Source organism: Ornithorhynchus anatinus, chromosome 4 (assembly GCF_004115215.2).
Source record: "Ornithorhynchus anatinus isolate Pmale09 chromosome 4, mOrnAna1.pri.v4, whole genome shotgun sequence".
Classification (NCBI taxonomy): Eukaryota; Metazoa; Chordata; class Mammalia; order Monotremata; family Ornithorhynchidae; genus Ornithorhynchus; species Ornithorhynchus anatinus.
Window position 1 is genome coordinate 32,471,668 of NC_041731.1, and position 26,200 is coordinate 32,497,867.

Below are 26,200 nucleotides of genomic sequence, written 5' to 3' on the forward strand. Positions count from 1 at the left end.
GCAGACTCTCCACAGACTTCTCAACCCCGAGCCATCTGGAAATCCTGAATCCCACTCAGGGACCTGGGAATGATTGGTGCCTGTTTTATATGGGACAGCTGGGGCATTTTAGAGGGTGGGATCAGTCGGTGGTATTTCCTGAGTGCTTACTGTGTGCAGAGCACTGTATTAAGTGCCTGGGAGAGGCCAATATGACATTCACATTCCCTGCTTACGACAAGCCTTCAGTTTAGTACTCCCTCCCATTCAGTCCCCCAATTTCCCGTCTTCCTTGCCCTTCCCTAGTCAGTCATATTTATTGAGTGCTTACAGTGTGCAGAACCCTGTACACTTGGGAGAGTACAGTGCAACAATAAGTGCTTGGCACACAGTAAGCGCTTAATAATTATGATTGAATGAATGAAGGAACAATAAACAGACACATTCCTTTTTACCGCTGCTTCTGTTGCTGACTGGCTCTTTCTGAGCTTCCCAACCTAAGACTCTGCTTCAGAAGAGAGCAGCTTTGCCCTCTGACAGTCAGCTGGGAAGAATGCACTGTCTAACCAGTGACTATGGGGGCAGGGCCCTTCTCCACCTCCGCCACCTGTCCCCCACCTCACTCTCTGGTTTGCGACTTGTTTTTCCTCAGGCCCTGTGAAAACTCTCACCTCAAGCTCTCTGAGATCCCATTAATGGGAAACAGGCCTCTACCCAGAGACTCTGAGGGGCCCAGTTGGGGTCGGGGCATACGGAACCTCAGTGGAATGCTCTGGCTCTTTCTCCCTTTCCTCATCCCTCTCTTTGGTCCTCTCCCACAGGAAACTGGATGCCACAAATGCCCAGAACATTGAGTTCCTTCAAGTGATCGCCAAGAGGGAGGAGTCGATCCACCAGTCCCAGCTGCGGTTGGAAGAGAAAACCCGCGAATGTAGCTCCCTGGCCCGTCAGCTGGAGGCTGCCATTGAGGATGCCAGGAGGCAGGTCAGTGGTATCTGCCCAAGACTCCCGTCGACTCCCAGGGCAACCAGATCGGGTCGGTCATATCCCTGGACTGTGGTTAACACTCGTTTCTCTCCCCTGTTCTCAGCGGGATCCTCTCGATGGGATTGGTGGGGTGTTCGGGGAGGAGAGCTCAGATGAGGGGCGTCAGGGGGCCGGGAGGAACTTCAGATCGGGAACGGATTGACGGGAGGACCTGGTGCATCCTCTTTGGAGAGGGTTGGCGGCTAAGCACCTCCACCCTGAGGAATCCTTCCCCGCAGGTGGAGCAGACGAGGGAACGGGCGGTATCCCGGGAGCGGACTTCCCAGACCAAAATCTTGGATCTGGAAACCCACCTGAGCCGGACCAAAACGGAACTGAACCAACTGCGTCGAAGCCGGGATGACGTGAGTCGGGTGGCGTGAGAAGAGGGAAGAGCCTGGACTGGGCTGTAAACTGAGCTTCAACCCTCCCACCCACTCGCTAGGGCTGCCTCCCTCTCCCCAAGCGTAAGGGGGCAAGGGACGTTCCTGGTCTCTGGCAGGGTGGAGTTCTTCTCTTTTCCCTTCTTTCCCCCTTCAACCTGGAAATGGAGCTAGCGTGGCGGGTGTCGTCTCCCTGGCATTCCACACTAGGATGGATCTTGTTTTTCTATCTTGGATTTAGTAGCCGCCCGGATGTCCTAAGGGGAACAAGTGCTGATCAGAATGCCCGGAGTGGTATTCTGAGCAGGGGGCGGGCCGGTTGGCCAAACCCACCTGGGAAAGCCGGTGCCAGAGACTCATCCACCCTTCCCTCCCGGTCTCCTCCCAGGTGGATCGCCGATACCAGAGCCGCCTGCAGGACCTGAAGGATCGTCTGGAGCAGTCGGAAAGCACCAACCGGAGCATGCAGAACTACGTTCAGTTCCTCAAGTCGTCCTATGCCAATGTGTTTGGGGACAGTGCCTTAACCAGCTCTCCCATCCGCTCCCGATCTCCTCCTGCGTGAGGCCGGCCTGCCTGCCCGCTACTGACCGGGAGACCCGGCCACCTGCTGCCGGGAAACCTATGGAAGGGGACAAGCCATATATTCGGAAAACTAGTCGGTTTTCCTTTCTCCTGTTGGAGAGGTGGATTCAGGGGCCCCGCCTGACTTGTTCTGGAGAAGTCTCTATTGAATCTTTTTGAGGAAGAGGAGTGGGTGGGGACCCCTCTTTCCTCTCACCTCTATTTCCCTCGGTGACTCAGTCACCTCAGAGGGGGTTTTAAACTAACTTGAACCATTTTCAATTTTTCTCAAGGCCTCCATCCCAGCTTCTAACGCTTCCTCTTGCCGGACCCTTCCCTTGAAGATGAGATTGTTTGCTCCGAAATAGGGTGTGTATGTCAGGGCATTCCATCGGCAGATGATGTCCCGACAGCCGACGGATGATCCCTTTGAGCTGTCCGGGTATCCCAGCTCACTGTTAGCTGCTGCTGGAGTCTCTGATTTCCTTTGAGAGGGTGGGGAAAGGAGTGGAAGTGAAGGTGTTTGCATTCCCATTTTACTTCCCCATCTCTTCCTCAAGGTGTGAGCTTCTCTGCATTTTTTAATTTTTTTAATGCTACTATCCCACCAGTGCTGAATGATTCTGGGAAAGCCAGAGCAGCAGGGCCGACAATCCTTGCGTGGCTCATCGATGGGATGAGGACGAGGAACTAAGGAAGACCTCCTGCTCTGGCCTCCCCTCCAAAAGCACTTCAGGGGCAGATCCCGTGTCTTTCACTCCGTTAACAACGGGTCAGCACTCATCTGCTCTTTTGTCTGTCGTCTTGTTTTAATCCTGGAATGTGCTTGTCCTAATGTTTATGGAATTTTACAAATTGCTTTTATAATCAGTATTTCAAGGTCCTGTTGTGTGATTTTTTTTATTTTTTCAAAAGAATAATTGTCAAAAGGTGCTAGGGGTAAACTATTAAACATCTAAAAAGTGGCTCTGTCCAGACATTTCAAGCCATTCATCTCGTAATGGGCAGCTTCTCGGTTCCCTTTTCCATCTTCCCTGGTTCTCCATCTGTTGGGCTCCTGTTAAAGTCCAAGTGTGAAATTCATCCCTGAAAGGAGCTGAGGGAATTAAGGAAGATAAGATCCTAGGACTTTTCACTTTTGAATGGGTGGGTGGGAGACAGCCACCCAGGGTGACAAACAGGAGGGCAGACATCGAGAGGATTGTTTGACAGTTTGGCAAGCCACCCAGTTGGCTGGTGTCAGAAGCATTAAATTACCTGAGGAATTGTACTTTGATCCTGTAAAAACTCACAACCTCTTGTGAGCACCAAACAAATACTTTTATTAGTTTCAGTGTGGAAAATAAAGGGAATTGTTCTAAGTGCAGCGGGTCAAGGGTTTTCAAGAGACAACCCACCCCGGTGTAGCCTTGGGGTCATTTAGGGAGGGAAATAATTACACAATCTCCAAGAGCCCTTCAAGGACAAGTATCTTGGCTTGGTGGAGAAGCAAGGTGGCCTGCAGCGTGTTTTAGTAGACTGTAAGCCCGTCGATGGGCAGGGACTGTATCTGTTGCCAATTTGTACATTCCAAGTGCTTAGTACAGTGCTCTGCACATAGTAAGCGCTCAATGAATATTATTGAGTGAATGAATGAGAGTCCCATCTTGGGAGTCATGGGTGCTAGTCCTGACAATGCCACCTGCCTGCTGTGTGACCTTGGGTTAAGTGACTTCTCTGTGCCTGATACCTGGAAAATGGGGATTAGGAATGTGAGCCATGTGGGACAGGGACTGTGTCCACCCTGATGACCTTGTATCTCTCCCAGCGCTTAGAGCAGTGCTTGGCACATAGTAAGCGCTTAACAAATACCATCCTTATTACTAGAAAATAAGAGGGAATAATTAGAGATGCAGCATAGCTCCGTGGAAAGAGCCTGGGCTTGGGAGTCGGAGGTGGTGGGTTCGAATCCCACCTCCGCCCCTTGTCAGCTGGGTGACTTTGGGCAAGTCACTTCACTTCTCTGGGCCTCAGTGACCTCAGCTGGAAAATGGGGATTGAGACGGTGAGCCCCATGTGGGACCACCTGATGACCTTGTATGCCCCAGCGCTTAGAACAGTGCTTGGCCCATAGTGTGTGCTTAACAAATACCATCATCATCATTATTATATATGTTTAATTATATAGTACATAATAATGATAATAAACCTATATGAGGGTAATCACACTATCCAAGGCTGTTAAACGAAGGAGGCAGCGGGCACGCGCTTTGGGAGCAAGGGGGAAAAGGGGAGGGGGGTAGGGTTAGGATTGCGTCATTACGTAGGGGGAGAGGTGGGATTGCGTCATTACGTAGGGGGAGGTGGGATTGCGTCATTACGTAGGGGGAGAGGTCGGATTGCGTCATTACGTAGGGGGAGAGGCGGGAGCACGTCGTTACGAAGGGAGAGCGGTGGGGATTGCGTCATTACGTAGGGGGAGAGGTGGGGGTTACGTCGTTCCGTACGGGGAGCGGTGGGGATACGTCATTACGTACGGGGAAAGGCGGAGATCGTGTCCTTACGTACGGGGAGAGGCGGGGAGCACGTCGTGACGTACGGGGACAAGCCGGGCAGACGTCATTACGTAGGGTAGGCGAGGCTTACGCCCTTGCGTAAGGGGAGGGCAGCGAGGCGTGACCCGGAAGTAGAAGCCGGAGCGGGCGGTGCCGAGAGCAGGACCGGTCGGGGCGGCGGCTTCGAGTGTCGACGGCGGCGGCGGCGGCGGCGGCCGGAGCGATGCCGTGGAAAGGCCGCTGCTGGGAAACGTTGCAGGCCCTGAGGAGCTCCGACAAGGGTCGCCTCTCCTACCACCGCGACTGGCTCCGCAGGGGCCCGGTTCCCCCCCCCCCCCCCCCAGCCCCGGCCTTCCCACCTGGCCACGCTAATGATATCATCATCGTCGTTATTAATCATCATCATCATCCACATGGTCACTCGAATAACATCATCATCATCGTTAATAATAATAATCCACATGGTCACTCCAATATCGTCGTCGTTATTAATAATAATAATCCACATGGTCACTCTAATATCATCATCGTCGTCGTTATTAATAATAATAATCCACATGGTCACTCTAACAACATCATCATCGTCGTTGTTAATAATAATAATCCACACGGTCACTCTAATATCAGCGTGGCTCAGTGGAAAGAGCACGGGCTTTGGAGTCAGGGCTCATGAGTTCGAATCCCAGCTCTGCCATTTGTCAGTTGTGTGACTGTGGGCAAGTCACTTCACTTCTCTGGGCCTCAGTTCCCTCATCTGTAAAATGGGGATTAAGACTGCGAGCCCCACGTGGGACAACCTCATTCCCCTGTGTCTCCCCCAGCGCTTAGAACAGTGCTCGGCACATAGTCAGCGCTTAACAAATACCAACATTATTATTATCATTATTATCATCATCGTTATTAATAATCATCCACACGGTCATTCTAATAACAGCATCATCGTCGTTATAATAATAGTCCACATGGTCACTCTAATATCATCATCGTTATTAATAATCATCCACACAGTCATTCTAATATCATCATCGTCGTTATTAATAGTAATAATCCACATGGTCACCCTAATATCATCGTCGTTATTAATAATAATTCACATGGTCACTCTAATAACATCATCATCGTTAATAATAATAATAACAATGGTCACTCTAATATCATGATCATCGTTATTAATAATAATAATCCACATGGTCACTCTAATAACATCACCATCATCGTTATTAATAATAATAATGGTAGTGCTCAAGCGCTTACTCCGTGCCCTGCACTTTACTACTACTACTACTAATATTGCTGGTATTTATTAAGCGCTTACTATGTGCAGAGCACTGTTCTAAGCGCTGGGGGAGATACAGGGTCGTCAGGTGGTCCCACATGAGGCTCAGTCTTCATCCCCATTTTACAGATGAGGGAACTGAGGCACAGAGAAGTGAAGTGACTTGCCCACAGTCACACAGCTGACAAGTGGATTCGAATCCATGACCTCTGACTCCCAAGCCCGGGCTCTTTCCACTGAGCCACGCTTTATGTCCACGTCTAAACTTTATATTAACGTCAGGCTCGCCACTGGACTGTAAGCTCATCTGAGCAGGGAATCTATTGATTATTATATTCTCCCAAGCGTGAAGGACAGTGCTCTGCACAAAATAAGCCCTCGTTCATTCATTCATATTTATTTATTCATATTCGTATTTACTGAGCGCTTACTGGGTGCAGAGCACTGGACTAAGCGCTTGGAATGGACAGTTGGGCAACAGATACAGACAGTCCCTGTCCAACGACAGGCTCACAGTCTAGAAGGGGGAGACAGACCGCAAAACAAGTAGTCAGGTGTCAGTACCATCAAGATAAATAGAATCATAGCTATATACACATCATTAATAAAATAAATACAGTAATAAATAATATATACAAATAGACACAAGTGCTGTGGGGAGGGAATGGTGGTGGAGCAGAGAGAGGGAGGAGGGGGAATGAGGAGGGGTGGAGGAAAAGGGAGAGCTCAGTCTGGGAAGGCCTAATAAATCCGATTGAACGAATGAATGAACAAGAACTAACCCCCAGGCACAGTTTGCTTTGCTTTTGCTCCCTTATACTCCCCTTTGTCCTAACCTAGGTGACCCAATCCTCAAAAACCATGGGACATTAAAGTGGAAACTCTCAACCCGTGGCACCAAATCAGCTCTCTCCCCACTATTTATCCACACTCCCTTTACCACAGCCAGCTCGCACTTTTCATTCCTCTCCAGCCAAGCTACTCACCGTGCCCGGGTGGGCATCCCTCCGCCCACTTCTGCTTCAGACTCCCTCCTCCTTTGTGTCCTCAGCTCTCCCCACCTTCAGAGCCCTTTCTAGGTCACATCTTCAGGAGACCTCCACAAGTAATCTTTAGTCTTCCCTTTTTGTATCTCCCCACTACCACCTTGGCCCTTTCCTGCCACAGAAGCACTTATCACAGTCTCATAGCATTTATGTACATCTATAATATGCTCCATTATTTTGCCCGCCTTTAATTTATTTGTGTCTGTCTTCCTGGCTGGACTGTAAGCTCCCTGAAAACGGGGATCATTTCTTGTTTTGTGTTTTCCCAGGTGCTCAGTACAGTGTTTTAATAATAATAGTAACAGTAATACCGGTATTTGTTAAGTGCTTACTATATGCCAAGCACTGTTCTAAGCACTGGGGTAGATACAAGGTAATTAGGCTGTCCTACATAGGGTTCATAGTCTTAATCCCCATTTTATAGATGAGGTAACTGAGGCACAGAGAAGTCTGCATACCCCAGCGCTTAGAACAGTCCTCTGCACATAGTAAGCAGTTAACAAATACCAACATTATTATTATTATTATTATTATTGACTTGCCCAAAGTCACATAGCTATTCAGTGGCGGAGCCAGAATTAGAACCCATGACATCTGATTCCCAAGCCCGTGCTCTTTCAGATGCTCAAATAAGAGTAATAATACTATTAAGTACTTGCTATATGCTAAGCGTTAAACTAGTCACTAGAGCAGATGCAAGATACTCAGGTTGGACACAGAGTCTGTCCCACCTGCTGCGGCTCACGGTCTGAATAGAGGGAGTACGATTTAATGCCCATTTTACAGGTGATGAATCTGAGGCACAGAGAAGTGACTTGCCCAAGGTCACACCACAGACAAGTGGCAGGGCCAGGATTAGAATCCAGGCCTGTTCTCTTTCCACTAGGCCATGACGCTAATGATGATGATGATGACCCCATAACTGGTGCTTCTTTTGGAAGTAGATGAGTAAGTATCTCTGCGTCTTCCCCCACCTCTCCCCAGGATGTTTTGGAAGAATGTATGACACCTCCAAAGCTGTCTTCTTACTCCGGCTGGGTGGTCGATCACTACCTGCCCCTCGCTCAGGGGGACCCCCCTCTCTCTGGGAGTCCTGCGGCTTCCACCTCCACACCCGAGCCAGACCAACAGTCCACTCTTTCCAAGTCTCCTGGAGGACACTTAGCTTCTCTGCCAGCATCTTCAGTGGCCCCAAGTGAAACGAAGGTAAAAAGTTAGCAGGGGCCAGATTTACTCCAGAGGAGACGGTCTAACTACTGATAAACACAGGGGAAATGAGTCTCCTCGTCCTGCGGTGAATGTACGGTGATTGCCATGGAATTATTCGGGTGGGGATGACTGGTGGGCAGAAGTGGGGGAGGATTAAAAGGCACCTTGGTATTCTTTTCAACTTCGAGTCTTCCCACCGACATCTAAAACAAGTGTGTTTACGTGTTGTTTTGGCACGTGAGTCAAACCACGTGGTTCAGTCCAAAATTAAGGGGACATCTGACTTACGGCGTGAACCGGGGAAACATCCTAGAGCCTATTCCCTATGGAACTAGTGCCTCAGCAGGACAGAGAGAACCCAGGCCAAGTGTGACTCCAAGACCTTGGCTATCGACTGTTTGGGGCTCATTTTAAAAATGAGAAGTTCCTCCCAAATGTGCAGCGGTCACGGCTCTGGCCGTGCCGACGCCTCCTTCCGTGGCATATCGTCTCACAGGGGGCCCTTTCTTCTGCAGGCCCAGGTCAGGCAGGATCCAAACCCAAACCCAGCGATCCGTGGGTTCTGCTTTAACCGGTGCTCATTCTCGCCCTGTAAAACCCGGGTATTTTGAATCTGGAGGTCCTTTCCGGGCGATTCCCGAAGTTCCCTTTTGGGGGTGAAGGATTTTTTTTTCCACTTGTCCCACTCTTGATAAGTTTGACCCCCTTCCGTCCCGTTTGCTGTCTTTGCAGAGCAAGGATGATTCCCATCAGGGAGTCCCCCTGGGGGCCCCGGGCCCTGCCAGGGGAATGGAGGTAGAGGACTGTATCCAGCTGTATGAGGAAATGCACAGAATGAAAAGCATGGTAAGTGAGCCAAGGGCGAGGCCCTGGCCGACCTGCCGTTCTGTGGGGCTTAGAGAGAGTCGGCCGGAGGCTCCGTACCAGGAACCGGGAGGTATTTTTGATCTTGGGGTGGTGGTGGGGTCTAACTCAGAGTACACCCTAAAGATGGCCAGTGGGAAGCCTTAGCCTCCTAGGAGAAGAGGACAGGCAGGACCACCCTTCACTGGATTTAGTACATTGGAATTCAGTCGCTGGCATTCATGGAGCACTTATTGGGCACTTGAACCTATCTGTAACTTATATTAATGTCTCTCTGTCCCTCTGGACCGTAAGCTCGTGGTGGGCGGGGAATGTGTCGTTAAACTGCACTCTCCCAAGTGCTTAATACAGTGCTCCCCTCACAGTAAGTGCTCAATAAATACGATTGACCAAGGGAGAGTGTGTCATTTGCTCTTTGAGTGACGGAGTCCAATCTCAAGGTTGTAAGTTCTACTCCTGCCTCGGTTTTTAACCGGAATCGCGGCACCAGATTTAACTGGAGCCGCCCTTCTTTCGTGCCAGCCCGAAGGCCAGGTGCTCAACTCTGGGGCCAAAAGGCCAGGCGGAGCTACCCAGAACGTGGCGGGTTGAGGAGAGAAATTGCTTCCAGAGAGTGGCATCTGCAGCTCATAAAGCTTTCCTGGGGACACAGAGCGAGGAGATGGGGAAACTGGTCAGATGTTACCAGAGAGCCCACAGGCCGCTGGGAAGGGGTGGGAGAGCTGCTCCTGGACAGGGCAGGAACAGCAGAAAAGTGATCTGCGGATAGGGGAAAAAGACTCTCTCTCTTTCTCTCTCTTTTTTTTTAAATGGTGTTTGCTAGGTGCGTATTATGAGCCGGGCGCTGTACTAAGCACTGGGGTAGATACAAGCTAATCAGGTTGGACACGGTCCCTGTACCACACAGGGCTCACAGTCTTATTCCCCATTTTAGAGATGAGGGAACTGTGGCACAGAGAAGTGAAGCAACTTGCCCAGGGTCGCGCAGCAGGCAAGTGGCGGAGCCAGGATTAGAACTCAGATCCATCTGACTCCCAGACCCCGGGCTCTAATTACTAGACCATGCTGCTTCTTACTCTCGCTACAGTGAGGTTGAAAATGGAAGAGCTGGCTTTCTAAAATCACATCTTCCCCTTGTACTTAAGGTCTCATCTCTTCCAATAAGCCTTCTCCGTTTAAGCCGTCTTTTCCCCGGCTCCCTCCCTCTTCTGCGTCATCTGTGCACTTGAATCTGTGACCTTTGGGGATTTGATACTCACTCCCACCCTCGACCCCTCAGCTCTTAGGTGCATAACTTTAAATTATATAAGAGAAAATTATTTATTTTAATGTCTTCTCCCCCTGTAGCTCGTTGTGGGCAGGGAGCGGGTCTACTAACTGTCGTATTGCTCTCTCCCAAGTGCTTAGTACAGTGCTCCTCACACCTTAAACGTCTAATGAATATCATTGATTGTGTTTAACAGCATGGTCTAGCGGAAAGAACACTGGCCTGGGAGTCAGAGGCCCTGGGTTTTAAGTGGCTCTGCCGCTTGCCTGCAGTGAGACCTTGGGCAATTCACTGAACTTCTCTGTGCACTTCAATTCCCTCATTTACAGAATGGAGATTTAATACGTATTCCCCATTCTACTTAGACTGTGAGCCCCACACGGGACCCGATTTTCTTGCATCTATGCCAGAGCTCAGTATAGTTCTTGATATGTTATTATCGTTGTTGTCATCATCATCTTCGTTATTAACACTATCAACTGGTGGTGCTTTTCCCCCCCCACTACAATGAGAATTTCATTATATACCTTCTCCTTTATATTGAGGTTTTACCTGCTATTAAACTTTAGTTTTACTTTTTTTGTTGTTTCTTCCTTAAAGGATGTGAGAGTCGTCAGAGCCAGGGAATGATGACTTATATCCACCTGGACAGTTTTATTCAATGCCCCGTGAAACATTCCAAACAAAAAACTTATAAACACTAGTTGGTGGTGATGCTTGTGAAAGATCTGTCCCAGCGGGTGGGTGAACGCCAAGGGGAAACGTTGAGTGCGTCGATCGAGGGAGTGTGACGTCATCCAAGCGCTTTGCGTTTCCTTGTCCTTTCAGGAGGGACTGAGGCATTGGCAGGAGGAGCACGAGAAGAAGGTGCAGGCCATTTCCGAGATGGCGTCGGAGCAGCTGAAGCGGTTTGATGAAAGGAAGGAGCTGAAACAGCACAAGGAATATCAGGACCTGCGGGAGGTGATGGAGAAGAGGTGAGAGCGAGCATGCCCTCTCGGGACACGGGGCCTGGGACTGTCTGCCCAAGAATCAGGGATGGGGGTCACCTACCCACCCATACGGCCCAGCTCAAAGTTAGGTCAGATCAAAACTCACGACCCAAACCGATTGGATGTGTCAGGTAATAATAATTCTGGTATTTGTTAAGCACTTACTATGTGCCAGGCACCATATTAAACGCTGGGGCGGATCCAAGCAAATGGGGTTGGACACAGTCCCTGTCCCATGTGGGGCTCACAGTCTCAATCCCCATTTTACGGATGAAGGGACTGAGGCACTGAGAAGTGAAGTGACTTGCCCAAGTTTGCACAGCAGATAAGTGGCGACCCGGGCTCTAACCACTACTCCATGCTGCAGTGCAAGTTGGAAAGACCTCCTCCTGGGTTCTGACATATATATGTGTCAGAACCTAGGAGGAGTCCTTCGTATATATATATTTGTGTGTACCCGTGCACACACACACACTCTCTCTCTCTCACTCACACCACTCACACTGTTTGCCTTTCAGTTCCAAGGAAGCCCTAGGGCAGCAGGAAAAGCTGAAAGAGGAGCACAGGCACCGGGCCAAGGTGAGAGGCAGTTGCCCAGAACGGACAGGCCAGTGGAGCTCTGCAGCTCTGGGCCCTGGGATCGGGGGCTGGTGCGGGGGTCGGGGGATCCCCAGGCTCTCTCTGCCAACTGATTTGTGCATCAGACCCTGGATGGGCAGAAGGGTGCTGGGCATCAGATTGCCACCAGCGGCCCCGGGACCCGTTTCTCTCTCTGCGTAAGATGGCTGCCCCGCCCACCCCAGCCCCAAATCAATCCATCAATCAGTGGTAGCTATTGAGCCCTTACTGTGTGCAGACCACCATACTGAGCGCTTGGGAGAGTACAGGACAACAATAAATACGATCCCTGCCCACGAGAAGCCCGAGAAAACCAGCCTGAGAGTTTCGAGGTCCTCGGCCAGAAGGCTGAAGGGACCTCGTTCTCCGGGTGGCCGGGCGGGTGACCCCCACCCCCACCTTTCCACAGATCCTCAACCTGAAGCTGCGGGAGGCCGAGCAACAGCGGCTGAAGCAGGAGGAGCAAGAGCGGCAGCGCAAGGAGGAGGGCCAGGACCGGCTGCGGCGCCTCTACGGCCTGCAGGAGGAGATGCTGCAGCTCAACCTGCAGCTGGACCCCAACTACCCGCACAAGGAGCTGCTCAGGGTCGACCTGGCCGGTTACGGCACCCGCGGCAACCAGCTCTGCGGGCTCGTCTCGGGCATCGTGCGCGCCACCGGCGAGGTGAGGGGACCCGAGCCGGGCGGGAGGCCCACCGCTCTCGCCACCTCGCCCTCGTCTCCTTCAGTCGGTCGCTCGTGTTTACTGAGTGCTCTCTGGCTGCAGGGCACTCTACTGAGTACTTGGGACAGTACCTTACGGCAGAGTCGGTAGGCACGTTACCTGCCTGCAGCGAGATTACAGGCTGGGGGGAGACGGAGGTTAATGTGAACGAGTAAATCGCAGATGCGTACTGAAGTGCCGTGGGGCTGAGGGAGGGCGGGGGAAGAGGTTCGCGAGACTTGGCGTGGGAGGAGGGGAGACGTGATTGGTAGGGCCCGAGTGGTGGGGGGCATCAGGAGATCCAGACCACAGTCCCGGCTTGGTCTCTAGCCTTGCCCAAGCCATGTGACCGCTCTGTCCTTCAGCGACTTGCCTAAGGTCACCCAGCAGACAAGCGACGGAGTTAAAACTAGAACCCAGGTCCTCTGACCCCCAAGGCCCGCTTTCTCCACTCCACCAGGCCATGCTGCTTGGATTTTTCATTATTCTGACTCTGGCTGAGCTCTGGAGGGTCTAGAGGAGGAGCTGTGGAAGGGACCAACAAATTTCTCATTGTAATAATAATGATGGTATCTGTTGAGTGTTTACTATGTGTATAGTACACTGTGCTAAGCGCCGGCGTGGAGACAAGCAAATCAGGTTGGACCCAGTCCCCGTCCCACGTGGGGCTCACAGTCTCGATCCCTATTTTACAGATGAGGGAGCTAAGGCCCAGAGCAGTGAGGTGACTTGCCCAAAGCCACTCAGCAGACAAATGATGGAGCCAGGATTAAAACCCATAACCTTCTGACTCCCATGCCTGTGCTGTATCCACTACACCGTACTGCTTCATTATTGAACTGCATTATTATTTCCGGCATCTGTTAAGGATTTTCTGCCACGCACTTTGCCCTGCACTGAGGAAGGGTGGAATGCTGGTAATTCAGGCCCCATTTCTGGCTCCAACAGTCTGAATGTTGAGCATTTTCCTGTGGCTTTGACCTTCCCCCGTGCCACTCCAGTATGGGAGGGCAAGGTTGCACTGGGGCTGGGGGTGGAGGGGGACCAGCCCAGGCCTGCTGTGCCACAGCTTCAGATTCATATAAACGTTGCGTTGGCTGGGTGGGATTAAAAGCGGCCGCAGTGGGTTGGTTTAGAAGGCAGTGACGAGAGAGGGTGACCAATGGAAAGGGCCACAGAAGTCCCTGTATCTGGTTTTGGTCGGGGGAAGTCCACATAGGTTGTCATCTTGGTAGCTGATTTTTCAGAAACTAAGATGGAAGCAGAGAAGCAGCATGGACTAATCGATAAAGCCTGGGCCCGGAAATCAGGAGGATCTAGGTTTTAATCCCAGCTCCGTGACTTCTCTGTCGAGTGACTTTGGGGAAGTCACTTTGTTTCTCTTTGCCTCATTTCCCTCATCTGCAAAATGGGGATACAGACTGTGAGCCCCATCCAAGGCAAGGGACTGTGTCCATCCAACCTGATAAGCTTTATATACGCTAGTGCTCAGGACAGTGCCCGACACATAGAAAACAGTTAACAAAGGCCATTAAAAAAAAATCAAGACAACCCCTAAAATTCAGATCCGAGGTTAGGAAAAAGCTAATTTTTGATTTTAGTGGATTGTTCAACTCTTGAGCACTGAGTTCAGGGGCATGACGAAAAAGCGGGTGGTCGCTGCATGCTGCTGCCACTCCCAAAAGCCTAAGCCAAGAGGGGTAGTCCCTGAGGGGCGGACCAGCCGGAGCCCCACTGGCATAGGAAGGGGGGTCCGTCCTCCTCTCCGCCGAGCCCCTCCCTCGGGGAAGGTGCCCGCTGACCCGTGTTTCTCTGCCCCCCAGGGGGGTTTCCCCAGCCCAGAGGATGAGGCCGTGGCTGAGCACGCCCTCCAGGAAATGCGGGAGGTGGTGGTGAGCGTGCGGCAGGAAATCGCCAAGGCCGTTGAGGAGAAGAGACAGGAAGAAAAAGCCAGGGAAAAGCAGCAGTTGCAGAAGCAGCAGCAGAAGCCCGAATCAGAGACCCTGACCCCTGCCCACACGGAAGGAGGGGGCAAACAGAAGGAGGGGGGTAAGTTGCGGGGGAAAAGGGGACGTTGCACCCAATTACCTTGTACCTACTGTGGTGCCTAGCATATAGTAAGCACTTAACAAATACCATTATATTTAGTATTATTATTACTACTGCTTTCTGGAGCCTAAAAGCAAGCAGTGCCTGTCCTCAGAATGCTGCCCAGCATGAGGCAAGACAGATGAACCGAGCTTCCTGTCCGGAACAGTTTGCTGAATGGATTGGTCTTCCTCTCACACTCTCATATCGTACTTGGGTAAAAACAAAAGTGTCCTCAAAAGGGGCCCATCAGTAAGCATTTGGGTGTCTCCGAGTGCATCTAGTTTAGTTTGTCTCATTCCTGAGTCCAGATTGGCATCTTCTACCACCTAGTAGTAGAATAATATCACAGGTTTTTTTGATGGTATTTAAGTGTTTGCTATGTGCTCTGGGGTAGATTTTTTTTTTAATGGTATTTTAAGAGCTTACTATTTGCTAGGCACTGTAGTAAGCTGTGGGATAGATACAAGATAATCGGGTTGGACCCAGCTCCTGTCCATCATGGGGCTCCGCCTTAAGCCCCATTTTACAGATGAGCTAACTGAGTGTCAGAGGTGAAATTATTTGCCCAAGGTCTCGCAGTAGACATGTGGCAGATCTGGGATTAGAACCCAGGTCTTTCTGACTCCCAGACCCAAACTGTCTCCACTAGGCCACACAGGCTTATCGGGTTGGACACGGTTCCGCTCCCGGGCCTCACAATCTTCATCCCCATTTTACAGATGAGGGAACTGAGGCCCAGAGAAGTGAGCCGATTTGCCCAAGGTCACCCAACAGCAGACATGTGGCGGAGTCAGAATCAGAAGCCAAATCCTCCTGGCTCCCAGGCCCGTGCTCTGTCCACAAGGTCACGCTGCTTCTCCTTATGCTTCTCCATCATTGTTAAAATGGTCGTTGGCTAAGGGTCTGGGGTTTCAGAAGGATCCTGGCCGGCTTCCTGGTTGCAAGAACTCCCCCATCCTAAAAAAACCCGCTCTTGACCCCACTTCCCCCTCCAGTTATCGTCCTATCTCCCTACTACCCTTCCTTTCCAAAATCTTAGAACGAGTCGTCTACAATCGATGCCTAGAATTCCTTAACTCCCATTCTCTCCTAGACCCCCTCCAATCTGGCTTCCGTCCCCTCCACTCTACTGAGACTGCTCTCTCTAAGGTCACCCATGACCTCCTTCTTGCCAAATCCAATGGCTCCTACTCCATTCTGATCCTCCTTGACCTCTCTGCTGCCTTTGACACTGTCGACCATCCCCTCCTCCTCCATACCTTATCTCACCTTGGCTTCACGGACTCTGTCCTCTCCCGGTTCTCCTCTTACCTCTCTGGCCGATCATTCTCGGTCTCCTACGCTGGAGCCTCCTCCCCCTCCCATCCTTTAACTGTTGGAGTTCCTCAAGGGTCAGTTCTTGGCCCTCTTCTGTTCTCCATTTACACTCACTCCCTCGGTGAACTCATCCGCTCTCACGGCCTTGACTACCATCTCTACGCAGATGACACGCAGATCTACATCTCCGCCCCTGTCCTCTCCCCCTCCCTTCAGGCTCGCATCTCCTCCTGCCTCCGGGACGTCTCCACCTGGATGTCGGCCCGCCACCTAAAACTCAACATGAGCAAGACTGAGCTCCTCATCTTCCCTCCCAAGCCCGGTCCGCTCCCAGACTTCTCCATCACCGTGGATGGCACGACCATCCTTCCCGTCCCGCAGGCCCGCAATCTCGGTGTCATCCTTGACTCGTCCCTCTCGTTCACCCCACACATCCTATCCGTTACCAAGACCCTGCCGGTTTCACCTCTACAATATCGCCAAGATCTGCCCTTTCCTCTCCACCCAAACGGCTACCTTACTATTACGGGCTCTCGTTATATCCCGGCTAGACTACCGTGTCAGCCTTCTCTCTGACCTCCCTTCCTCCTCTCTCGCCCCGCTCCGGTCTATTCTTCACTCCGCTGCCCGGCTCATCTTCCTGCAGAAACGATCTGGGCATGTCACTCCCCTTCTTAAACAACTCCAGTGGTTGCCTATCGACCTCCGCTCCAAACAAAAACTCCTCACTCTAGGCTTCGAGGCTCTCCATCACCTTGCCCCTTCCTACCTCTCCTCCCTTCTCTCTTTCTACCGCCCACCCCGCACGCTCCGCTCCTCTGCCGCCCACCTCCTCGCCGTCCCTCGGTCTCGCCTATCCCGCCGTCGACCCCTGGGTCACGTCCTCCCGCGGTCCTGGAACGCCCTCCCTCCTCACCTCCGCCAAACTGATTCTCTTTCCCTCTTCAAAACCTTACTTAAAAATCACCTCCTCCTAGAGGCGTTCCCAGACTGAGCTCCTCTTCCCCCTCTACTCCCTCTGCCATCCCCCCTTTACCTCTCCGCAGCTAAAGCCTCATTTTCCCCTTTTCCCTCTGCTCCTCCACCTCTCCCTTCCCATCCCCACAGCACTGTACTCGTCCGCTCAACTGTATATATTTTCGTTACCCTATTTATTTTGTTAATGAATTGTACATCGCCTTGATTCTATTTATTTGCCATTGTTTTTACGAGATGTTCTTCCCCTTGACGCTGTTTAGTGCCATTGTTCTTGTCTGTCCGTCTCCCCCGATTAGACTGTAAGCCCGTCAAACGGCAGGGACTGTCTCTATCTGTTGCCGACTTGTCCATCCCAAGCGCTTAGTACAGTGCTCTGCACATAGTAAGCGCTCAATAAATACTATTGAATGAATGAAAGAACTAGAAAAGGCCACCCTGACTGGGTGTTGTCCCCTGGTTTTTCAGGTCTCCAGGTGAAAGCGGAAGACAGCACGATGCAGTGGTATCAACAGCTGCAGGCTGCCTCTAATCAGTGTGTGGCTGCCTTTGACAGCTTGGTCAGCAGCAAAGACAATCAGGTAGAGCACGACTCTGGGCGGCGGGGGAGGTCATGTGGAGCTAACACTCAGTTTAATGGGAACACTGCACGGGATCTTGAGCCTGTTCCTTTCCCCATCACCCCCGGATGGAGGGATCTCTTGGGTTTCGCTTCCAGTTTCCTTCCCGAATGGGCCACCTCTTTATTGACGTGGAGCCCATGCCTTCAGCCCGCTTTCCCTCTGTTCTCGGTCAGACCAAAAAGATCAAGATGGACCTCCAGAAAGCGGCTACCATCCCCGTGAGCCAGATCTCCACCATAGCAGGTTTGTGGCAGGGGGGTGACCAAGAGCTGGACGTGGGAAAGAGGGAGCTGAGAATTTATTGCGGGTCTTTGGGGAGCAAGGTCCTGGAATCTGGAAAGACCCGCAGAGCATTTGTACAGGGAGAAAGGGAGCGATCCCTCAGAACTGGATACGAGCAGGTTAGAGCCAGTGTTAGGCCCGAGGGATTTCCACCGTCTTTCGACCGCTTGGTCAGCTGCCGTGTGGGTGAAGGATCAATCAATCTGTGATATTTACTGGGCGCCTGGTGCACGCAGAGAACTGTTCTAAGCACTTGGGAGAGTACGCCATATCAGACGCATTCCCTGCTCACAGCAAGCGTAGTCTAGAGGGGAAGACAGACATCAATATGAAGAAATAAATTACGGGTGTGTATGTAAGTGCTGTGGGACTGAGGTTTGGGGTGTGTGAATAAAGGATCCCCGGAATCCTCCACCAGGCGTGAGACGCCATGGGCCTCACTCTGGGCTTCGAGAGACCGGGCTCGGGGCCTCTTTCCCCCTTCTGATGTGAGCTTGAATGCCCTTGGAGCCCTAAGATCCTCCTCTAGGAAAACTACCAAATCTCCCTCTTTCCGCTCTGAAATTTAGAAAAACAATTAGAAAGCCTCCTTTATCGGATCTGGGCGGCAGGGGAAGAGGAGGGTTTGACAGTGATGCTTGTAGTATTGTCCCTTTCATCATGGTGGGCTTCATGGAGGAGGTGGGATAAGGGGAGACTTTTTTATGGTATGTAAGCACTTGTTATATGCAGGGCACTCTACGTAGCACTGGGTTAGATGCATGCTAATCAGGATGGACACTGTCCATGTCCCACATGGGGCTCACAAGTCTTACCGCCATTTTACAGATGAGGTCGCTGAGGCACGGAGAAGTGAAGCGACCTGCCCAGTGTGTCACCCAGCAGACACGTGACAGAGTCAGGATTAGAACCCAGCTCCATCTGACTGTGCTCTACCCATTAGGCCACGCTGCTTTTCAGTGAAAATAAGGCACCGACTTGGCAGGGGGAAAGCGAGTAGCCGCCCGGGTGTGGGAGACAAGAGAACGGGGACAGGAATGGGAGAAGGGACAAAAGGGGCCACAGCAGGCTTCCTCACCTGGAGAGGGGCTGACAGGGTGGAATGATGGGGAGGGAACTTTGGGAAACAGAGCTGAGGCAAAACCTGTAGGAAAACGAAATGCTTTTGCCGCAAGCATATTCTGCAAATTTCTCTGGTGCCTAGAAAGGCTCCCTGCATCTGTTTCCTCCTCCTGTGTCCTTCTACCTCAGTGCTGCCCGACTTAGACCGTGAGCTCTGAGAGGGTGGGGTGTGCCGGACAGCGGTGCTCCATACAGCGCCCTGCTCACCCAGAGAGCAGCCGGGTCCTCGATAGTCAAGTTGGGATGGTTTTTGAGACAGCTGAGTCACTACTGATGCGTGCCTTGTTGGTTTGTGATTATTCCGTCTCTTACCCGTCCCCACGCCTCACCCGCCCACAGGCTCGCAGCTGAGGGACATTTTTGAAAAAATCAACAACCTGCTCTCGGGAAAGTCCGTCCACTCTGGCGGGAGAGCCGTGGCCGTGGGGCACCATCCTCAAGGCCTGGACTTCGTCTACTACAAACTGGCAGAGAAGTTTGTGGTGAGTCAGACTGGGCTTCCGAGGGAGGGGGGGGTGCGGGGGCAAGGAGAGCTCGTCTCCAATCAATGGCATTTATCGACCGCTTACCATGTGCAGAGCACTGTACTAAATGCTTGACGTAGCAGTCAGTGGGCCTGTTCCCAGCCCGCAACGAGCTAACCCCGGGAGTTGAGTTGAAACTGGTGCCCCCCATTTCCTGTTCCATAGAAACAAGGGGAAGAGGAAGTGGCTTCTCACCACGAGGCTGCGTTCCCCATCGCGGTGGTGGCGTCGGGAATCTGGGAGCTCCACCCCAGAGTGGGGGAACTCATCCTGGCCCACCTGCACAAGAAGTGCCCGTATTCTGTACCCTTCTATCCAGCTTTCAAGGAGGGGATGGCCCTGGAAGAGTATCAGAGGTGAGGATTTTTGTGGGGCGGCGTCCCTCACTAGACCACCAGCATCACCCCAGACAAAACAGGACGGCTCTGGGGCAGGGAGCGGGTGGGGGACGGGGGATGGCTTCTGGCAGGGGAATGGGAGGGAGAGAGGAAGAAGGGAAATTATGGACACGGGGCTCCTGGAGGGGGGTTGTGGAAGCCCTGAGATGGTCCGCCGCTCAGAGACCTCATCTGCCTCTGTTTCGAAGGTTGCTTGGGTACCAGGTGAAGGATTCCAAAGTGGAGCAGCAGGACAACTTTCTGAAACGCATGTCTGGGATGATCCGACTCTACGCCGCCATCATCCAACTCCACTGGCCATATGGAAACAGACAGGGGGTAAGTAGGCGTGGCCTCCTTGCTTGTCCGCCATAGAAGGAGTTTCATTCGGGAGGTGCTCCACCTGACTGCCTTATATCAACCTGGGAACTGGAACTCTCTTGTCCAAGGGACTTCCGGAGAGCTGTCGGTCAGTCAGTCAATCGTATATATTGAGCGCTTATTGTGTGCAGAGCACTGTACTGAGCGCTTGGGAGAGTACGATACACGGGCACATTCCCGGCCCATAACGAGCTTAGAGTCTAGAGAGGGAGACAGATGCGATGGCTCACAGCGACCGACTGGTTCAGCCAGCTCTCCCAAGCCAGGGAACCACGCCGTCTGCAGGGCATACTGTCACCTGCCTATCCGTGGGACAGTGAGAGGTGGCTATCGGGAGTGTGACCGATGATGCGGCTTCCCCCGGGGCTGGGGGAAGGGCAGAGGGAGTCCCTTGGAATTTCTCAGGGCTTCTCGCCGGAGGCGACGTCAGACCCGTTTCTCATTGATAGAACACCTCCCGGAACTGGGATTTTGAGACTAAGGTAGACAAGAAACAGAACCTGTTCTAGATCTGGCTCTAGAGCCAGATTCAGCTATTTGGGAAGAAGAGGGACGACGAAGAAGTAAGGGATCGGGGCTGGGTGAGGTCGGGTTTGGAGAAAGCGGGGGCCTGGGGCTGTGGAGAAGTTCAAGTGGACTGAGGGTCATCAACCCTGAAAAGGAATTCGTCAGGTTGAATCTGAGGTAAAGGGGCCCTGGGCAGGAAATGTCGGGGACTCGTGGGATTCGTTTAGGTTGTCTGCAGCAGGTGAAAACCGGGGTTCTGAGCGAAGGGAAACCGTGAAGTGACTGAGCTTCTCCCCCCTCCGGTCAGTCTCACCCTCACGGTTTGAACCATGGCTGGCGCTGGTTGGCTCAGATCTTGAATATGGAGCCTCTGTCGGATGTGACAGCCACCCTACTGTTTGATTTCTTGGAGGTAAGCAGCAGAGGCAACCCAGGAGAGTGGGGAGCCAGAGACATGGACTTCTTGTTTTTCCTTTTTCTTTCCTCTTTTTTTGTGGTATTTGTTAAGCATTACTATGTGTCAAACATTGTACTAAGTGCTGGGGTAAATGCCCGTTAACTAGGTCAGACACAGTCCCTATCCCAATGGGGCTCAGTCTAAGTAGGAGGGACAACAGGAGAACTGAAGCACGGAGAAGCGAAGTGACTCGCCCAAGGTCACTGAGCAAGCCATCGGCAGGACTGGGATTAGAACTCGGGTCCTTCTGACTCCCAAGCCAGTAGGCCATGCTGCTTCTTGAAGCCCCTAGACCTGGTTGGGAGAGGAGGTGGGGCTGGGAGGGGAAAGGGGGAGGCACAAAACTAAAACCTTGTGATTCCGAGGAGGAGGAGAAGGCGCAGCAGGCTGGGTGGTCCCTGGCCTGCTCCTCGCTCGGCCTGGGACTCCAACAAGGGAGACTCTGGGCTGCTTTTCCTCCTCTATCGGCGGGTCTGATCCAGATGCCCTAGGGATGGGGCCAGGTGTGGGGATGGGCCGCTTGAGGGGTGTGGCCGCCCGCCTCACAGCTCAGCGTCATTCGGGCAGTACTCCCGGTAGGAGAGAACCGAAAGCGGGTTGGGTCTCCCGGCTCCCCTGTCACCTGGGGGACCGCTTGTCTCCTCAGGTGTGTGGGAATGCACTCATGAAGCAGTACCAGGTCCAGTTCTGGAAGATGATGCTGCTCATCAAGGAGGACTATTTCCCCAGGTACCAAAGCCGATGGAGCCGGGGGAACAGTCCTGGGACAGAGAGCTGGGCGGGGGAGATCTGAATTTCCACCCTGCCTCTGACTCACTCTGCTACCTTGGGCGAGTAACTGGCTCCAAATGTTTAAGGGAATTAAAGCTTTCTCTGAAGAGGGGGCAGGGCCGGGAGAGGGCAGCTCCACCTACCTCCATATCCATTCTCTAAATGATTCATCACTGTGGTGTTTAAGCGCTTATTCTGTGCCAAGCACTGTACTTACTGAGCGCCGGGGTGAGTGGTGTATACACAGATGGGAGAAAGTCCCTGTCCTGTGTGGGGTTCATGGTCTAAGGGGGAGGGAGAACAAATATCAAATTCTCATTTTGCAGATGAGGGAACTGAGGCGCAAAAAGTTGAGTAATTTGCCCAAGATCTCACAGAAGGCAGTTGGCGGAGCCGGATTTGGAACCCAGTTCCTCCGACTTCCAGGCCAAGGCTCTTTCCACTAGGCCATGCTGCTTCCCAGTGAACTCCGTGAGCTCTATGAAGGCACCCTTAAAGGCCCTTTCAAGTCACTGCAGAAGGAAAAATCAATAATCTCTATTGAGCACTTGCTGTGTGCAGAGCACTGTACTAAGCTCTCAGATGAGTACCAGCAGACTTTGAGGACATGATCCCTTCCCTCAAGGAGCTTGCACTCTAGCAGGAAAAACTACCTTTCCTGCCCATTATCAGCAAGCAGGAATGATGCTTGCACCTAGATCCCCAGAATGAGAGGGAAAAACAGGCCAATTGAACCATTCCTTTGCTTCCGGGCAGGACTAGCTCAGAAAGACTGGTGTCTGCCCAGTTCAGAAAGCCCTCTGGGGAGGAGAATCTCTCACCTCCCTCTAAATCTTGATCCTCATGTCTGCCATCAATCAATGGTATTTACTGAGTGCTTACTTGTGCAGATCACTGTACTAAGCACTTGAAAATACAATGCAACAGAATAAGTGGGGGTCCAATGTCTTTCTCCACAGAATTGAAGCCATCACCGTCACGGGGCAGAGGGGCTCTTTTATACGGCTCAAGCAGTTCTTAGAGGTAAGTCTCTGTCTCTGGCATAACAGTAATAATAATAATAATTATGGTATTTATTACACGCTTACTATGTGCCAGACACTGTACTAAACACTGGGGTGGACACAAGCAAATTGGGTTGGACCCAGTCCCTATCCCCTTACAGATGAGGTAACTGAGTCCCGGAGAAGTGAAGAGACTTGCCTAAGGTCACACAGGCAAGTTGTGGAGCCGGGATTAGAACCCATAACTTTCTGATGCCCAGGCTCTGTCCATTATGCCAAGGTGCTTCTCTTGGGCATCTTCTCCCTTCTTCCTTGCCCTCCCCCTGCCTGGGACATGGCAGGGATGTCACTCCACCTCTCCTTAAAGTCACCTTCAAGCAAAGCTTTCCCAAAGGCTTGACTGAAAGTCACTTCATCGGCTTGTCCACCCTCCTACCGGTCGGTCCTTAATTTCCTTCCAGTCGGCCAATGACGGGTTGCTCCTCTTCTCCCCAAATGATCGGTTTGCAGGGTGGCCTGGTCGGTAGAGCAGGGGCCTGGGAGTCGGAAGGATCGGGGCCCTAATCCCGGCTCCACCACCCGTCTGCTCTGCGACCTTGGGCAAGTCACTTCACTTCGGTGCCTCAGTTCCCTCATCTGTAAAATGGTGATTAAGACGGTGAGCCCCACGTGGGACAGGGACTGTGTCCAACTTGTATCTATCCCAGCGCTTAGAACAGTGCTAGACACATAGTAAGCGCTTAACAGATGCCATCATTATTTTCATCCTCTCTTTCTCCTTCCAGAAATGCCTGCAAAGGAGGGAGATTCCACTGCCAAAGGGCTCCCTGCAGTCTTCCTTCTGGCGATCCTGATACGCATCCCTGGCCGCCTGGGTCAGCCCGGGCCTCCTGCCCCTCTCTTGGAGAGGCAGGAGTCACCGAAAGCGGCAGGGTCAGGGGCCGGATTCAAGTCAAGCCCCCAGCTGGCGGGAGGTATTGGTTCACTGACCAAGAGGAGTCTCAAACCTAATACTGAATCATTTCAAAGCCCTTCTGACAGGGGAGTTTGGAGGCCAAATCTAACTCCTGGGAGACGAACTTTTCTAACCGTGGCCGAGAGCGAATGGCGTGTGACCTCGCCGCTGGGGAAGGCGTGATGCCCAGTAAGCAGATTGTGACCCTGGAGGGGTCCCCTCTCCCCTCCTCCCATAGCCCAGGGGAGTCCCTTCCACAGAACACTTTGGCAAGCACTTGACTGATACTTCTGTGTAATATCTTGTTGTGTTACTTGGACGGTACAAATCTTGAGAGGCCGTGAGGAGCAGTGGGGACTGAGAGATGGACCATTTGGAAAACGGGGCAGTGGCACAGTCAAGGACACCTGGGCAGAGCAGTCAGTGATTAGTCATCTGCTGCTTTGAAAAGAGAGAGAGAGTTCTCACTTTCCTTTTTTTTCATCCTTGACTAAATCCTTGTCTGTCTTCTGAATTTAGTCCTTCCCTTCCCCGTCGCCTCCTTTAGGGCAACACAGGGTGTAGGTGCTTTGAGCTATCCATCTTTGGTTTTTGCTGATAGTCCCCTGTGGTCCTCATTACTCCTGGAAGGGGCTTTTGGGCACCCAAAGATGGAGAGAGAAGCCCAGAGACTAGAAGAATGAAAGATCATACTTTCTGTCAGCAGGCTGATAAAGAATGGTAATCCTCACCCTGGCAGGTAGGGAAAGGCACCTGGGCCTGAAGCTTTCTGATTTTGTTTTCATACTCCGTTCATGGAACGAACCTTTTTGTACCTCAAAGCCAAGTGTGTCGGCTGCTCTGTGGGGGCGTGGGGAAGGGGGCCGGGGGTGGGTGTGTGGGTGGGTGTGTACATGCTTGATTGTATGTGAGTGTATGGGCAGTATGGATGATATGGAGTGATCATTCTGTGAATGATGTGCTCTTTTTAGTATCTTGTCTGTCAAAAATAAAATGTACATTTCCTAACCCTGCTGCTGCAGAGTTGATTCTAGGCTGGGCTCCATTGGTGAGGATGTGCCTAATTTCCAGGGGTCTCAGAAGTGTAAGTGCATAGCTTCAAATTATATCTTGTAAATTATTTATGCATATTAATGGCTCTCTCTCCTCCTCTAGGCTCTAAACTCGTATGAGCAGGGAATGTGTCCACTCTTTTTTTTTTAATGGTATTTAAGCACCTACTTTGTGTCAAACACTGTTCTGAGCGCTGGGGTAGGTACAAGTTAATTAGGCCGGACACAATCCCTGTCCCGCAGGGGGTTCACAGGCTAAGTAGGAAGGGGAACAGTGTCCCCATTTAACAGTTGAGGCAACTGAGGCTCAGAGAAGTGAAGTGACTTGCCCCCAAGGTCACACAGCAAGCAATTGGCAGAGCCAGAATTAAAACTCAGGTCCTTTTGACTCCCAGGCCTTGGGAAGTGTGAGCATGAAGTTGGCAGAGGGATTTGAAAGGAAAAACTAAAAAACTGTCTTTTTATAGATACCTCCCACCATAAGAGCTCGGTTTCTTGCTGGTGAAGCAGCTCTGGAATTTGGGTGGTGGCAGCTGTCTTCGCTGGGGTCTGATGGGGTGGGTGTTTTGGGTGTTGAGAACACATTGGGTGTTTTGGGTGTTGGGTGTTGAGAACAACAGTAATAATAATGGTGGTATTCAAGTGCTGACTAGGTGCCAGGCACTGTACTGAGCACTGGGGTGGATCCAAACTAAGCAAATTAGACACAATCCCTGTCCCGAGTGGGGCTCACAAGTTTTAATCCCCATTTTACAGCTGAGGTAACTGAGGCACTGAAGTGAAGTGACTTGCCCAGGATCACAGAGCAGGCAAGTGGCAGAGGTGGGATTAGAACCTGGATACTTCTGACTCCCAGGCTCTATCCACTAGGCCATGCTGCTTCTCACCTTTTTTTTCTCACTTCTTGCCTACCTACAACTGGCACTTCCAGTCCTTTCCAGTTGCCAATATTTTATACATTGCAAGTGCGAGTCTTGGTCCACAACAATGTCTACCGACTGGATCAAAGCAGCAGGAGGGCAGTAAGCAGTGTAAACCCTTTCTCCTTTTTGTATCCTTCCATTGACCTGACCCTGGCCTAAGTATATGGGGAGAAAAAATGTTCCTAAGTGACTGTTCTGTGTGGGGATGGCAACCCCGAAAGCCTGCCTGCTTAGCACCTCTGCCTTCACCGATTTCTGTCCCCCACCCCCCGGCCTTCTTTCCATACCCCAGAAAGCCTATTTGCCATCAGCACTCAAGTTAATTTTTTTTAACTTTCAGTCCTGATCCTAATTGTCCTTTAAATTTGACTGGGGTCT

The 26,200-nt window shown here is 51.8% G+C and overlaps 2 protein-coding genes across 5 annotated transcripts in view; both read left to right on the plus strand.

The window, feature by feature from the left end:
- The window catches only part of ODF2 (outer dense fiber of sperm tails 2), a 30,001-nt gene extending 27,167 nt beyond the window's left edge, over nt 1-2,834 (plus strand). For all 3 annotated transcript variants that reach the window (XM_029063210.2, XM_039911760.1, XM_029063211.2), the window contains 3 exons: nt 801-963; nt 1,245-1,370; nt 1,777-2,834. In XM_029063210.2, coding sequence (XP_028919043.1) covers nt 801-963; nt 1,245-1,370; nt 1,777-1,953 — 466 coding nt within the window. In that variant the 3' untranslated portion in view covers nt 1,954-2,834. The remainder of the gene's footprint in view (nt 1-800; nt 964-1,244; nt 1,371-1,776) is intronic.
- A 1,789-nt stretch (nt 2,835-4,623) lies between these two features.
- On the plus strand, nt 4,624-24,855 carry GLE1 (GLE1 RNA export mediator). Of its 2 annotated transcripts, XM_029063914.2 has the most exons (16): nt 4,624-4,808; nt 7,793-8,014; nt 8,750-8,863; nt 10,977-11,125; nt 11,659-11,719; nt 12,168-12,422; nt 14,285-14,510; nt 17,313-17,425; nt 17,641-17,710; nt 19,211-19,353; nt 19,561-19,751; nt 19,982-20,111; nt 20,968-21,072; nt 21,764-21,846; nt 22,848-22,911; nt 23,678-24,855. In XM_029063914.2, exons 1-16 carry the CDS (start codon nt 4,710-4,712, stop codon nt 23,744-23,746), a joined length of 2,094 nt encoding a protein of 697 aa, XP_028919747.1. In that variant the 5' UTR covers nt 4,624-4,709; the 3' UTR covers nt 23,747-24,855. The 2 variants fall into 2 exon arrangements, with proteins under 2 accessions (XP_028919747.1, XP_028919749.1); XM_029063916.2 differs by lacking the exon at nt 20,968-21,072.
- The last annotated feature ends 1,345 nt before the right edge of the window (nt 24,856-26,200 follow it).